This window comes from Otolemur garnettii, unplaced genomic scaffold (genome assembly GCF_000181295.1).
Source record: "Otolemur garnettii isolate 467f Iridium unplaced genomic scaffold, OtoGar3 scaffold00155, whole genome shotgun sequence".
Lineage (NCBI taxonomy): Eukaryota > Metazoa > Chordata > Mammalia > Primates > Galagidae > Otolemur > Otolemur garnettii.
The window spans coordinates 2,586,779-2,603,563 of record NW_003852550.1 but is presented as its reverse complement, the minus strand read 5'-3'; the positions used below and the strand labels follow the sequence as shown (position 1 = coordinate 2,603,563).

At 34.5% G+C, this 16,785-nt stretch overlaps 1 protein-coding gene across 2 annotated transcripts in view; it reads right to left on the bottom strand.

The window, feature by feature from the left end:
* The window catches only part of COL4A5 (collagen type IV alpha 5 chain), a 285,432-nt gene that overhangs the window by 91,991 nt on the left and 176,656 nt on the right, over positions 1 to 16,785 (bottom strand). For both annotated transcript variants that reach the window (XM_003799734.3, XM_003799735.3), the window contains exons 26-30: positions 14,680 to 14,772; positions 14,477 to 14,581; positions 13,383 to 13,480; positions 9,716 to 9,866; positions 2,821 to 2,934 (exon numbers count right to left, since the gene is read on the bottom strand). In XM_003799734.3, the coding sequence (XP_003799782.1) occupies positions 2,821 to 2,934; positions 9,716 to 9,866; positions 13,383 to 13,480; positions 14,477 to 14,581; positions 14,680 to 14,772 (561 nt within the window). The remainder of the gene's footprint in view (positions 1 to 2,820; positions 2,935 to 9,715; positions 9,867 to 13,382; positions 13,481 to 14,476; positions 14,582 to 14,679; positions 14,773 to 16,785) is intronic.

Below are 16,785 nucleotides of genomic sequence, written 5' to 3'. Positions count from 1 at the left end.
CTGAATCTCCTTACAATAATAGGAACTATATGGATGTGTCTACAGAGGCTATATAGGGGTATACAGATTCTCTACATTTATTGGCAGCCAAATGTAGCTAGTTAATGGGAAAGAAAGGAAAATTTCAAAAACGTGTATTTTATATGAGACCTTTTCTCACTCACAAACACACACTCTCCCTTACCCTACCCTGTTCAAGGGTTTCATACTTTCCCTCAAAATTTACAACTGTAATGCATTCTCCTTTATCTATGAGAATCACAAATACTTCCTGGAATTTTGTTGTTTTATGTTTGTTTGTTCTGATTTACATTAGTTGTGATATTGTCTTTCTTTGGCTGATTCAACCACACACCTCATCCTGAGACTGGGCAGGCATTTCAATACATTTGGCTCAGGTCAAAGTTGATCTGTGGACATGGAATAGAGTATACTTCACTTCTCTCTAAAAGGATTCATTATAGCAGTAATTGTCTAGCTAGTGGCCAAACCAAATAACAAGAATCAACAACCTCCACTTTTACCTAGATTAGTAGGTCTTAAAATGAAATGCATCTTGTTTCTAATCCCTTGGCATTTTTTCTTTTATTTCCCTGTGGCTAAATAAGGAATTCATATTTAATGAGACCTAAATTTACAAATGTGTATTAGACTCTATAGCTTGCCTTGGCAAAGAGAAAGGAAAATAATAAAAGCTTAATTAAATGACAGTAGAAAAGCAGAGTCAAAAGAAAAGCTAAAAAGCATAATGCAAACATTTTACACTGGAGAGATGACAATATAGAATACTTCGTAGTAAGTCTATTGTAAAGTGAAACACAGGTATGTTAATCTTCTTATAAGAAAAACTGATAGTTAGCATTCCATTTATGCATCTCAGGTTTATCAAGATATTGTTAATTGTACTGCTGATCATTCCATTATTCAGATGTATGGAAAGAAATTATGATATTTAAACAGAATGGGCTAAGGTAATATTGTGGTTTATAGTGAGTATATAGTGGCTAGTATCAAATAAAATGTGATTCATCTTCTAGTAAAAAAAATTGTGATTTGAGAACACTTCTATTTTAAGAGAGAATTCAATACATTTGCATGCTAGTTGCTGTTTACTTCATTTGTATGTTGAAAAATTATTATTACTATTATTAGTTAAAATCTTGAATTAGAATTAGAGTAGATGTTAATGCGTATATTTACAGAATAGATAGATGAAGTTGAATTCAGTATTATTACTTTTCTTCCTGTTCATCCTATCTAGACCTCATCAATTAATCAATCAATGTATATATGTGCATATCCCTATAAGTTGAGAGAGAGGAAAAGAGAACACTGAATACAAACAACATTGCAGAGTATTAGCTATTTTGAAAAAGCCTGAAGCATGTATAAACATATTCATATTCAGTTCAGATTGGTATTAATGATGTTCTTTTTTAAATTCTCATTTAGCTGTGATTTAAAAATTCAAAATGCTTCCAAAAACCTCATGTACCTTTTGGAAACAAAACAAATGACAACACAACAGAACTGATAAATTCATTTTATACATCTTTGTGAAATAGCAGATGAAACCTTTAATGGTGAAACCTAAAAAATAATTTCTCTCTCAATATCTCTTTGCTATGTTAGTTGGACAGAATGGCTTTTCCGTAAACGATGAAGCAGCTATTTTATAACAACCTGGTTCAAAACAACACTCTTAAGTTTTCTTATTTTTAAATCAGTCGTGATATGTCAGAGGTTATAAAAAAGGTACACTATGCCATAAAATCAATTTTTAGAAATAGGACATAAATAAAAATAACATTACGTTAGAAACTTTTTATATTGTTAACTGCTGTTACTACATTTTAGCCTAACAACTAGCAAAATATCTATTGGCATTTAAGGTCAGTAAATATGTTTCCATTGTTTCCAAGTAAATGTATGTATATTGTACATCCGTACTATGTGTTTAAGCCTTATGATGCATTCCAGTGAATTAAAGAATAATCAAATGCTCCACATTTGTTTTAATTTAATGAATTATTACAGTATTTTGCAATAACATAATGCTTGCCCCAGGGTGGCCCTTTCTATGCCTGCCTAGATTAAGATAATAAGAATTCATATCACCAGATGGCTTAGAATCCATAAACTCAATATGCTCTCACACAAACTTAAGAGAAATCATATGATTTTCCATCTATAGAGGCAAATTCATTAGGTTACATGTTGACAAAACCTTTTAGTATCCAATAAAAAATATTTAAAAGAGACATTTAGAGTGCTGATGAGTTGTAAAGTGATTGCTGGCTTGAGAAAAAAGATGAAAAAAATCAACTCATTTATTTTTTTTTAAAAAAAGAAAAGGAAATGAGAATGCTTAAAATATGTATTTCATAGTATATTTTTGATGACCCCTAACTGTAGTTCTTATGTGCTAAGAAATGTTAAGAGATTCCACAAATGAAGGTCTATTCATGTTATACGGTTACTCAGGTCTGAAATGACCAACACTAGAAATTTTTAGTGTCTATGCTTCAAAAATATGTCTAGCTCAACAGTTATATATCAATAGTAACATACTGCAGTTGTTAAATTGCATTATTGGAAACAGATCAATTTCAGATAAACAAGCCAGGGGCAATAGCAGGGACTAAAGTAGCTCTTAATGCTGTGCCCTGTATTTTTTCATTTTTACAAAATCATACACATAGAAGTATTACCTCTTAAAACTGTTTTCTGGAAGACTGTTACATAGGTTTCACTTTATTGATGAGTTAACCAGCTTATATATTATGGATATTACAAAATACACATTTATTCCCATCTTACCAGGTTGGCCCATTGGGCCAGGAATCCCTGGTGGTCCTGGTGGCCCTTGAACACCTATTCCTGGCATCCCAGGAGGTCCCATTGGTCCAGGTTGTCCATTTAGCCCAGTATCACCTTTAAGAAATATGGTTTAGATATTAAAAACAAAGATAGCTGAATCACTACTCTTGAAGCCCTGGTCATTCATTTAGCAAGAAAAGTACACATAAGTATAGTTATACCCTCGTAATTTAACATACGCTGAGCACTAGTTCAGTACTTAAATCAACCTCACAAAGTAGTATAAAAGGTTACAAATCGCACATTCCTTCTACTTATAGCCCAAGCAAGTACTCATTTATAAGTTTAAAATATATTTTCAAATGACTTGTATTCGAAAGTAAATAACCCTCAATACCTTTCTTTTTACTAACTTGGGGGTGTGGCCTATGAACATGCTCAAGCCTCTCCTGCCTTCAGTAAAACTTCTCTTTGACATTAGAAACTTTACTGTTCCTCTATCTTCTGCCTGTCCCTCTGTCACCCCCACTTTTTAAAATTTTCACATGTACTAAATTTACTCTTTTTAGTGTATACTTTGATAAGGTTTCACAAAGGTATACGGTCACAGAACCACCACTGAAATCAAGATTGAGAACATATCCACCAACCCAAAAAGGTCCCTGTGCCCTGTTCTGTGGACTGCAACCCCTGGTCCAGACAGATACCAGTCCATGGCCTGTTAGAAACTGAGCTGCACAACAGGAGGTGAGTGCAGGAGAGTGAGCAAAGCTTCATCCGCATTTACAACTGCTCCCCATCACTCCCATCACTGCCTGAGCTCCAGCTCCTGTCAGATAAGCAGCTGCATTAGATTCTCACAGAACCAGGGACCCTACTGGAAACTGCACATGTGAAGGATCCAGGTTGCATGCTCCTTATGAGAATTTAATGCCTGATGATCTGAGGAGGAGACGTAATGCACTTGAATCATCCCCAAACCGGCCCCTCAACCCCAGGCCATGGAAAGACTGTTTTCCATGAAACCAGTCCCTTGGTGCCAAAAAGGTTGGGGACCGCTGTTACAGTCAGTTCCTTCTCATGTCCCAATTCCCTAACAACTGCTGCTCTATTTTATGTCTTACAGTTTTTCCTTTTCTAGAATGTCAATATAAATACAATCATACAATATATAACCTGTCTTCTTTCACTTAATATAATGCATATAAAATTCATCCATATTATTGTGTGTATCAGTAGTTACTTTTTACTGCTGCTCAAGATTCCTCCATATGAATATGCTGTATTTTGTTAATCTTTTTATCCTTTGAAGGACATCTGGGCTGTTTCCAATTCTTAATGATTATGAATTAAGCTGCTATGAATACTAACCTACAGGTTTTTGTGTGAAGATTTGCTTTTTTCTTGGAAGTGGAATTGCTTTATCACATAGACAGCCTATGTTTAACTCTATAAGAAAATATCAAACTGGTTTTCAAAGTAGCCGTATCATTTTGCATACTAACAAGCAATACATGAGGGTTCCAATTACTTTGCATCTCGGATAGACTAAGTATTGTCAGTCTTACTTCTTTATTTAAGCCAATTCTAATAATTACATAATAGTACCTGATTATAGTTTTAAGTCGCATTTCCCAGATGACTAACTATATTGAGATTTATTTATTAATTTATTATTTTTTGGGGGAGACTCACACTGTTGCCTCAGGCTAGAGTGTGTGGCATCATAGCTCACAGCACCCTCAAACTCCTGGGCTTAAGCAATCCTCTTGCCTCAGTCTCTTGAGTAGCTAGGACGACAGGCACCTGCCATAACACCTAGCTAATTTTTCTATTTTTTAGCAGAGACGGGGTCTTGTTCATGCTTAGGCTGGTCTCTGACTCCTGACCTCAACCAATCTATCTGCCTTGGCCTCCCAGAGTCCTAGGATTACAGGTGTGAGCCACCACACTTGACTATCTTGAGCATCTTTACATAAGCATCTTTATTTATTTATTTATTTACTTGCAGTTTTTGGCTGGGGCTGGGTTTGAACCCACCACCTCCAGCATATGGGGCTGGCACCCTACTCCTTTGAGCCACAGGTGCTGCCCTACATGAGCATGTTTATTAGCCATTTGGATGTCTTCTTTGGTGAAGTTAAAACATTTGCCAATTTTCCCAACTGTATTTTAAAACACTGTTTTTTTGTTTTCATATTATTGAGTTTTGAGCATTCTTTATAAAATAAAAAATAAATTTAAAAAATAGGTGGGCATTGTGGTGGGTGCCTGTAGTCCCAGCTACTTGGGAGGCTGAGGCAAGAGAATCACTTAAGCCCAAGAGATTGAGGTTGTTGTGAGCTGTGGCACCAGGACACACTACCCAGGGAAATATAGTGAGGCTCTGTCTCACAAAATAAATAAAATGAATAAATAAATAAATACATGTAATAGTTCAAGTATGTGGAAAATGTCTTTTATCATGCTTCTTTACTCTAATTTTCTGAGAGTATTTTTTTTCAGAAATGGATCTTAAATTTTATTAAATAATTTTTTGAATAGTTTTGCTTTTATTGATGCAACAATATAGTTTTTCTCCTTTACACTGCTGATATGGAAAATTTCACGGACTGATTATCAGATGTCAAACCAGCCTGCATTCTGAGGATTAAACCTTACTTGATTGTTGTGTACTATCTTTTATACATTGCTAGATTTGATCTGCCAATATTTTCTTGAGGAGTTTTACATCTATGTTCATGAGAGATATTTGTCTATATTTTTCTTTTCTTTTTTTAAAATTATTTTTCATTTTTCTTTTCTTACAATATCTTTGCCTGGTTTTGATATCAAGGTAATGCTGGCCTCACACAATGGTAAGGAAACGATCTACCCACTTCTATTTTTAAGAAGAAATTGTGTGGAATTGGTGCTATTGCTTCTTTAAATGTTTGTTAGAATTCACCAGTGATGTCCTGTGGACCTATAGTTTTATTTGTTGCTTGGTATTTAGCTACAAACTTTATTTGAAAAAACACACATCTTTCAAGAAATTTGTCCATTTAATCCAAGTTGTCAAATTTATAGGTATGTAGTTGTTTGTCATATTGGTATGATAGATTTTGTTGGTATGGTATATTTTATATGTGTGTGTATAGATATATTTCAATATGTCTAAGTGCACCATTCTATTCATCACAATGATATCTTTCTGTTATTTCTCCTGCCTGGAACACCCTTCCCTTAAGACTCAGTTCAACTGTCACCTTCTATATAAAACCTCCCAGGCATTGTAGATGAGATCCTAAAAGACAGTAATAAATGAGATAAATGGAATGCTTCCAAAGTCATCTTATTTTTTTCCTTTTTTTGTATAATCTGATTCTAATGTTTAGCCTTAAGCACATTTTCTTCTTCATATAAATATTTCCTGATGGGTATTATCTTTATTAATTTTTGATCATTACATTGCTGTAAAACAATTACATTGCTGTATACCAACCTTGCCTACAATTTAGTTACTGAGTTCTAATAACCAGCCACTGGTGTAAATGTGTTTAGTAGCTACATTTTTATTGTGATCTGCTTGCTGAGTTTTGACAGTGGTTTACTGATTTTAAACATTAATGATACATTTTCATATAAGTTCCCATTAAGATAATCACTATTATGGTTAGGCTGCCCAGATTTTCTTGCAGTAGACAGCCATCTCTGAGATCTTCAAGATTAAAGTCTATGCTTTTATGTTTCTAGTGATTCATGTATTACTTAGGATTGAATATAGTAAATGTTTACATGCAGAATATCTCAAACACTCTTTTAGCAACTTAAGAACTGTCCTGGGGTTTTAGTAATTGAGAATAATTCCTATTACAATGTGGGGAATCCCAGATTTCCATAAAGATCAGCCAAATGTTTGACAAAAAGTTCATGTTTAAAATAGGCTTCAACCTATTTCTTCACAACTCCTATCTCCAGGACATAGGTTAACAAAATAAGATGAGTTGGTAATTTCTATAAGAAAATTGTCACCAATCTTATCATTCAGAATATCTTTACCTGCAATTGGGGTAGGGGTCACAGGTCTATAGCTGGGAAAGATAAACACTGCCTGTAACTTTGAGTATGATAGTTTACACAGATGACCAGGATTGTTAATCAAAAATAGGTATTTTTACAAGAGCTTATCTAAGAAGAGTTTGTCGTGGGCCACTTTGGGGCTTTTTCTGGTAAAATCTCTAGCCTAGTTAGAATTGGTCTGGGCTGTCTTACTGCTTTAATAGGGATCAATATAACATGTTTCAGTAGCACAGACCTTTTCAGATAATTCTTTAGAAAACAAAACATTGACCAGGAGACTCTAGTTCCTTGTCAATCAAAAGGAAACAAAATTACCAAACTAGCTATGCTAATTCTATCCCTGTATATAATTGGGGAACTCAAATTTGAGGAGGTAGAGGAAACCAATAGAGAAATACATAAAGGACATCAGTGGTTTATAGGAAAAAATACACATGGCCCTTAAGCTTATGAAAAAGTGGTCACTCTCACTCTTAGCAAGGGACACACAAATTTAAGCCACCTTAATAGTAATGACAAAAGATCTAATATAGCTAAAAAAGAACAAAAGTTGGCTGGTTACATTAGTAGTACACTTCAAGTCTTACTATAAACCTGCAGTAATAAAGGTAGTGTGGTACTGGCTTAAGAAAAGTAAAAAATATAAATAAAACAGAATTGAGAGCCCAGAAGTAGACCCATACATACAAAATTATTTGATTTGGCACAGATCCCAATGTAATTTAACGGGAAGAGAGCTATTTTAAACAAATGATGTTGAACTGAAATTATTTGAGATGGATAGTTTTAAACCTAGAAACTACAACTATAAAGTTTATAAAATAAAGCACAGAATATCTTGTCAATTTGGGGGCAGGAAGACATTTCTTAGGATATACATACAGGGATTAATATCATATAAGAGAAGAATAGATAAATGAGGTGGTGCCTGTTGTGGCTCAAAGGAGTAGGGTGCTGGCCCCATATACCAGAGGTGGCGGGTTCAAACCCAGCCCCAGCCAAAAACTGCAAGAAAAAAAAATAGATAAATGAAACCTTAACAAAATCAAAGCTTTTGTTCATCAAATATACTATGAAAATTAATTAACAGGAAAGCCAGATAGGGATTAAATATGCATAAACATATCTGAGAAAGGATGCAACGTAGGCCATATAAAGAGCACTTCCAACTTAACAATAAAATGGGAAACAACCTATATTTTAAATTGGACAAAATATTTGAATGTGTAAATAGTTTACAGGTACATAAAAAAAGAGCTCAATATCATTAGTCATTAGGAAAATGTAAATTAAAACCAGAATAAAATACTACCACATATGTACAAAAAATCCAAAATTGGAGAAACTTTCATATCATATTGATGTGAATTTAAAATGGCTCATCCACTTTGGAAAAAGATTTAATTAGTAGTTTCTTATACAACTAAGCATACATATATCTTATAACCCAACAAACCTACTTATAGTTATTTATCCAAGCAAATGAAAGCATGTATCCATAAAAAAAGACTTATAAAAATGTTCTTAACAGCGTCATTCATAATAAATAGCCAAAAACTTGACACAGTCCAGGTGTCCAGGATGTACTCACACAATAAAATGCTCAATAATTTCATTGAAAGACTGATAAACACCACAGCATAAACAGATCTCAAAAACATTATGTTAAGTGAAAGAAGCCTTACAAAGAAAGTACATACTGTGTAATTCAATTTATAAAGAGTTCTATTAATAGACCAAGCATGGTGAAGAAAACATCAACAGTACAGTTGCCACTGTCATTGTTGGGTTACAGGCTGCCTGGAAAAGGGCACAAGGGAAATTTCTGGGATTGTATCTTGACAGGGGTTAAGGTTACATAAATGTATGCTTTTGTCAAAATCCAGTAAACATATCTTTAACACTGTGGATCTCATTTAATGTGAATTTTATATCAAAAGAAAAGAATTATACTATAGAATTTCAGTTATAGTATGCTTATGTATTTAAGGAGAAATATACCATTGTTGCAATTTATTCTGAAATGCATCAAAAATAGATCAATGGATGAATAAACAGATATGTGACAAAGTATAAATAGTAAAAAGTTAACAGAATATCAGTGATGGGTATACAGTAGTCATTGTAAGGTTCTTTCTACTTTACTGTATATTTTAAAATTTTAAAAATAAATTGTTGGCAGGGAGATAAAATGGTAGTTGTAGAATCAAGACAGTAGATACATGCCTGTTTAATGCACAATTCTTTCTCTGTGTGCTGAAATTTTACATAAATATTTTAAACATAAACTATACTGAGAAACTTCTATTAGCCAAAATTTAAAGAGTTTGGCAGAATACTCACTTTCAAAGGCCCTGGGGAGAAAGGCACACTTAAACACTGCAGGTGGGTGTGTAAAATGGTGCAGACAATTATCTAGAGATGCAACTGCCCTTTACTTCACAAAAAAATTTATTTGTGTTACTTTATTCTATTATTAGACCTCCACACGTCTGAAATAGTGAAAAGTAAAAATATATATTCTTATTGAATGGTATTTCTATAGATCATTGGAAGGAAAATAAGAAACTGAAAACTGGGTACATGTGGGGATGGTAAGAAGCAGAGTAGATAAAAATGGGATGAAAAGAAGACTGTTCAGTGTTACTTTTATACACATGTAATTGTATAATCTATACAATGAAAAAAAGAAAAAAATAGTCAATGGTGAATCAAAAAAAGAGCATAGTAATGACACAAGGGCAGTAAGGCCTTATTACTCATAAACTTTCTCAAAGGTTTCAATTTCTATAAAAGTTAAAAGCAAGTTGAAAAATAGCAACAGCCTCCATACCTTTAGGTCCGGGTAGCCCATCCAAGCCAGGACGTCCTGGAGGACCTGGAGGTCCTGGGAAACCACGATCACCTTTTGGACCAAGTGCTCCTTTGAGACCTGGAATTCCTGGTGGTCCAGGTAGCCCAGGTAATCCAAATCCTGGTTCTCCCTTCAGCATACATATGATAGAACACAATAAAAAACTTTCATGACTTTCCTAGTGCTTACTATGGTTTACCATAAATAATTTAAAGCAAAAACTACAAAGTAGTACTTTTTTTTTTCCATGAGAGGAACATAATTTGATAAAAAGGAATTGGTACATTGGAGAAAACATTTGGAAGCATGAGAAACAGGGTTTAGTAAAAACAAATGAGTTAGACTGGTTTCAAGATAAAAAAGAGATAACTGAAAGAGTGCAAGATGAAAGAACAATCTACCCAAGTAAGGAAATGTGATTATAGACAGAGTGTTAAATAATCTTAAATAATTATTTTTAATTTGACTAGGCATAATAATGGAATTTTGCTTTTTTTAATAAATATAAAATGTCCACTTGAAGCATTTATAAGTGAAATGACATTGATTTTGAGATTTGGGCTATAATATTTAAGCAAAGGAAAAAGAAATAGATGAAGTGTATATGATAATTCTTAATCCTGAATCTAGGTGATGAATATATGAAAACTCATTGTATTATTCCTTTTATTTTTGTGTTTATTTGAAAATGTTTACAATAAAAACAATCAACCAATAGAGAAGGGGTTTTCTCATGAGAGCTGGAGTCATGGTTAACTGCTTTTTCCATGGAAAATAAATGATTATGGTGCAACACAGGAAGTTTAATAAATAAATTAAGCACAGGAAAAATGTATAGAAACAATCAAGAAAATTACACCCCACAACAGTTTCCCAGAGGTTGACTGAAGAAAGTTTGAGATTAGATATTATAAAAGTGGAAAGTAACTCAACACAGTGATTAGTTATTACTAACTCAATAGCAGTGATTTGCATTATATATCTGGGATGAATTAGGACAGAGGGCAACAGTATGGAAAGGTCTTGACATGATATTCAGTACCATTTCAAACAATTGTCACCCAGGCATGGGCCCTGATGAAAAGAGATGGTGATTCTACAGAGATGTGCAGGGGAGCTGGGGAGCTGATCGTCACACAGGCATATCTTGTTTTATTGCTTTTTTTAAAAATTACACTTTTACAGATATTGCATGTTTGACAAATTGAAGGTTTGTAGCAACCCTGTATGGAACAGATATATTGGCACTGTTTTTCCAATAGCATATGCTCACTTTCTGTCTCTGTGTCACATTTTGGTAACTGTTGCAATATTTCAAACTCTTCCATTGTTAATATAATTGTACCTGTTGTGGTGATCTGTGATCATTGATCTTTGATGCTACTATTATAATTGTTTTGAGGGTACTACAAACTGCAACCATATAAGATATGCTCTGACTACTGCACCAGCCAGCTACTCCCCCATCTCCGTGCTCTCTCTTCAGGCCTCTCTATTCCCTGATTAATAGCAGTATTGAAATTAGGCCAATTATTAACCCTATAATGGCCTCTAAGCATTCAAGGGGAAAGGAAAGTTGCACATTTTTTGCACATTTTTCACTTCAAATCAAAAGCCTGAAGTGGTTAAGCTTAGTGAAGAAAGCATGCCAAAAACTTAGATAGGCCAACAGTTATGCCTCTTGTGCCAAAGAATCAGCCAAGTTGTGAATGCAAAGGTAAAGTTCTCGAAGTAAATCAAAAGTGCTACTTCAGAGAATAGGAGAATGAGAAGAGAGCAAAAACGCTTTATTGGTGATGTGAGAATGTTTTAGTGATCTGAATAGGAGGCCCAATCAGCCACAATATTCTCTTTAGCCAAAGCCTGATCCATAGCAAAGCCATAACTCTTTTCAATTCTATGAAGCCTGAGAAAAGTGAGGAAGTTTTCTTTGCAGAAGAGAGAAAGTTGGAAGCCAGCAAAGGTTGGTTCATAGGGTTTAAGAAACAAAGCTGTCTCCGTAACATAAAAGTGCAAGGTGAAGCAGCAAGTGCTGACATAGAAGCTGCAGCAGGTTGTCTAGAAGATCTAGCTAAAATAATTGATGAAGGTAGCTACACTAAACAACAGATTTTTGACATCTTTTATTGGAAGAAGATGCCATCCATGACTTTTAAGTCTAGAGAGAAGTCAATGCCTAGCCTCAAACCTTCAAAAGCCAAGCTGACTTTCTTGTTAGGGGCTAATATAGCTGGCAGCTTTAAGTTTAAGCCAAGGTTCATTTACAGTTCTTAAAATACTAGGGTCCTTAGAATTATGCTAAATCTATTCTGCCAGTGCTTTATAAATGGAACAATAAAGCCTGAATGACAGCATATCTATTTACAAACATGGCTGAATATTTTAAGCCCACTGTTGAGATCTACGGCTCAGGATAAAAGGTTTCTTTCAAAATATTACTGCTCATTGACAATGTATCTAGTCACCCAAGAACTCTGAGGGAAGTGTATAAAGAAATAAATGTTCTTTTCATGCCTATTAACAAAATATCCATTTTACAGCCCATAAACAGAGAGTCAATTTGACTTTCAAGTTTTATTATTTAATAAATACATTTGGTAAAGCTATATATATATATATATCTGTCACAGATAGTGACTTCTCTGATGAATCTAGGCAAAGTGACTTGAAAACCTTCTGGAAAGCATTTACCATTCTAGATGCCATAAAGAACATTCAGGATTCATGGGAGGAGGTCAAATGTCAACATTAACAGGAGTTTGGAAAAAGTTGATTCTAACTCTCATGAATGACTTTGTGAGGTTCAAGAATTCAGGGGAGGAAATAACTGCAGATTATGGTGGAAATAAAAAAAAAACCCCTAGAATTAGAAGTGGTGACTGAAGAAATGACTGATTTGCTACAATCTCATAATAAAACTTGAGTGAATGAGGAACTGCTTCTTACGGATAAACAAAGAAAGTGGTTTCATCAGACAGAATCCACTCATGGTGAGGATGCTATGAACATTTTTGAAATGACAAAAAAAGATTTAGGATAGTTTATAAACTTAGTTGATAAAGAAACAGCAGGAAGGGGATTGATTCCACTTGTGAAATAAGTTATATTGTGGTAAAATGCTGTCAAACAGCATTGCATGCCTCAGTGAAACCTTTTGTGAAAGGAAGAGTCAATGCAGCAAACCTCATTATTTTAAGAATGTTATTCCAGCCACTTCAATCTACAGCAAGCACCACCTGGATCAATCAGCAGCCATCAACACTGAGGCAAGACCCTCTACCATCCAAAAAAAAAATACAACTTGTTGATGCCTTAGATTATTGTTAGCATCTTTTAGCAATATTCACTTTTACTACACGCTTTGGAAATAACTTTGCAATATTTCTGAGGTGTGTTTGTATTTTCTAAGCTGATCAAAGAATTGACCATTTAAATAAGGTCCAGAATTCTTTCCTTGCTCCAAATATGATCTCTTGGACTATTCAAGATGATTTGGGGTTAAATATTTTAAATGACAATACAGTCATCTAAGTTTTATCTATACAGTAAAGACTTCAGATGATGCCTAAGACAAAATGGAGAGCTAGAAATAGGGGAAGCAGGAGAGATAGGAAAAATTGAAGGAATAAACTAAAATGCACCAGACCTTCAGTCCTGGAGAACCTGGTGGCCCAGGAGGGCCTTCGGGACCAATTCTTCCAGGTGTCCCAGGTGCTCCTGGAGGCCCCACAATTCCAGGAAAACCTGTAAAATTATGTCATTTTTAATCCCCAAAAGAAAATACTTTGAGAAAGAAATCCAAGTTCCCAAACCCATACTTTCATCTTATCCAATCATGCTTAGTAACTGCAGAAAGATGTTGAAAGCACAATGACAAGCTATGTGACTACTTAGGTTAGGATCAAGCCTTACAGATACCTGATATTCCCTCTCTATTACCTTATGATCCTATTATTTTCACAGACAGCTAATGTATAGAAGATAAGCTCTTCTGAAGAAAAATGAGGGCTATTACATAGTAAGATGGAACTAAATGAAGAAATAAATGCCACAGGAAAACACAGAAGAACTTTTCTTCTGCTTATCTGGATTCTGGATATACTATGATAAAGGTCTATCATATAATTCTGGATGAGCTAAAAGCAATTCCATATATTAACACATATATAATCAAATCTGACACTTCAGAAAGCTTTTGGTATAATTAATAAGAATATGTTTAAAAACTGTCCTCAGACCAATGTGCACTCTTGTCATTTCTGAGAATAAATTCTGTGAAAAATAAAGCAGAACTAAAGCAACAGCCCTAAAAATTGCAATAAATCAAGAGAATATTACTTAGGATAAAACATTGCTTGGATATGCGCATGCAGTAAGTCTGCTTTCTGTTTAATAAAATACATTAATTCAACAAATATCTTTCAAGTGCTTACTATGTGCCAGGAACTGTTCTAAGCCCAGAGAACAGAATGGTGAACACAAAAGATAATAATTCTCATGATTTCTCAGCTTATATATCATTATAGCATATATACAATATCAATATTTTCTTGTCTGAACCGTTTTAGATAAAGATAATGAACTAAAAGTGCATATATACTAGGACTATTCATTTATATTCTTTCTAGCACACAGAAGAAAAGTACAATTAATATATTTTATTCATTGAGTGAATTATATCAAAGGAAAACATCATACTAATCAGCTAACCTACCTTTCTTGCTACTCATTCCAACATACCTTTGGGGCCAGGTGGTCCCGGAAGTCCAATCCCAGGGATACCTGGTTCTCCTTTGCTACCAGGTATTCCTGGCAAGCCTGGTTGGCCTGGGAGTCCAGGGTCACCTATGGAGAAACAGCAGTTTTTTGGAAAGGGAAATATTCAGATTTTTTTTAAAAAGCCAATTATATTAAAGATGTTTTAAAATAAAATGTTCATATACCTGGAAGACCTATTTCACCATCTCTGCCTGGGTTACCAGGCAACCCAGGTTTCCCTGGCTGCGTTATGGTCTGACCCGGGTCACCTTTAGGACCTGAAAACAAGAGTGAATCAGTGATGAATGAGAAATTTTTACATGACTAGAGATCTCTTTTTGTTAGAAACAAAAAAGGAAATCATTGATGATCTTTTGAAAATGCTAACAAAAATTTATAAGAAAAACAATCCGACGTTACATATTGAAGGAAGATATCAAACAGAAAGATAAAATTTCAAAGAGAAAAAGGATATGAGAGCTTTAAGAGTTTCCATGATAGAAGATATATGATGGTTAATTTAAGGTGTCAACTTGACTATATTAAGAGATACTCAGATAGCTAGTAAGACATTATTTCTAGGTATGTCTGTGAGGGTGTTTACAGAAGAGACTGACATTTGAATCAGTGGACTGAGAAAGGATGATCCACTCTCACCAAATGTGGCCAGGCACAAACCAATTAACTGAGGGCCCGATAGAAAAAAAATAGCAGAGAAAAGGTGAATCTGCCCTCTCTCTTTCTTTTGGAGCTGAGAAACCCATCCTCTCTTACCCTTGGACATCAAAACTCCAGGTTCTCTGGCCTTCAGACTCTGGGACTTGCACCTGCAGCCACGCAAGTTCTCAGGCTTTAAGACTTGAACTGAGCCACACTGCTAGCTTCCCTAGTTCTCCAGCTTGTAGGCAGCCTACTTGGGATTCCTCAGCCTCAATAATTGTATGAGTCAAACTCCCCAATAAATTATCTCTCATCTGTCTATTTACTGTATTTATATATCTTATGAGTTCTGTTTATTTGGAGAACTCTAATTAAGATGTTACCTATAAAAATATTTTTAAATATAGATCAATGAGCTTAAAAAAATCATATTGTAGTAAATAAGAAAAATGCTTCTTTAGACAGGGGCATGGAATGGGCTCAGAAAAAGGAAGTATTTCCTACACAAGACAAAAAGTGCTAAAAATGAGGGAAAAGATGAATAATTTTGACTATATTAAAGTTCATTTCTGTTCATTAAAGACACCATACAGAATGTGAAAATAGCAAGTAATAATGGGTAAAAAATTCACAGCTAACTCAAAATTAATACACAGAATATACAAAGAATTCCTCTAAATCAATAAGAAAAAGAAAAGTTCCAATAAAAAAATGGTCAAAATACCTGAATGGTCACTTCACAAAAAGAAATGCAAATGCCCAATAAACATATGAAAAGGAGAGGTTTGACTTTAATGTAATCAGAGAAATGCAACATAAAACTGGGATGAGATACTATCACACTCAACAAATTGGCCAAAACATAAAAGTCCAACAAATCAAAAGGCTTGTGAGAATGTAGAGCAACAAGAAATCTCTGACACTGTTTGTAGTAGCAGAAATGGGTGCAATTGCTCTGGATATAGTTTAGATTATTTAGTCAAGCTGAAGATGCGCTGTGCCTCAAAATATTAATCATATATATATATATATAGTAGCCCAGATATCAGTAAACATTTTCTGTAAAGGACTAAATAGTAATTACTTTAGTCTTTGAAATCTAGGTAAATTTATTTATTTATTTAATTAAATCATATCTGTGTACACTGATGCTATCATGGGGTACAGAGTGCTGTTGCTATATATAATTTGAAATACTTTCACCCAACTGGTTAACATAGCCTTTATGTCATTTTCTTAGTTATTGTGTTAAGAGATGCAGCCATAAAGAAAGATGGAGACTTTACTTCCTTGTTTACATGGATGGAGTTGGAAAATATTCTTCTTAGCAAAGTATCTCAAGAACGGAAGAAAAAGTATCCAATGTACTCAGCCCTACTATGAAACTAATTTATAGCTTTCATAGGAAAACAAATCTCTGAAATCTGAACAGTCTCTTTAGAAATTACTCAACTCGGTTTGGTGCCTATAGCTCAACCGGCTAAGGCGCCAGCCACGTACACCTAAGGTGGCAGGTTCAAATCCCCAGCCCGGACCGCCAAACAACAATGACGGCTGCAACCAAAAAATAGCCGGGCGTTGTGGCGGGTGCCTGTGGTCCCAGCTACTTGGGAGGCGGAGGCAGGAGACTC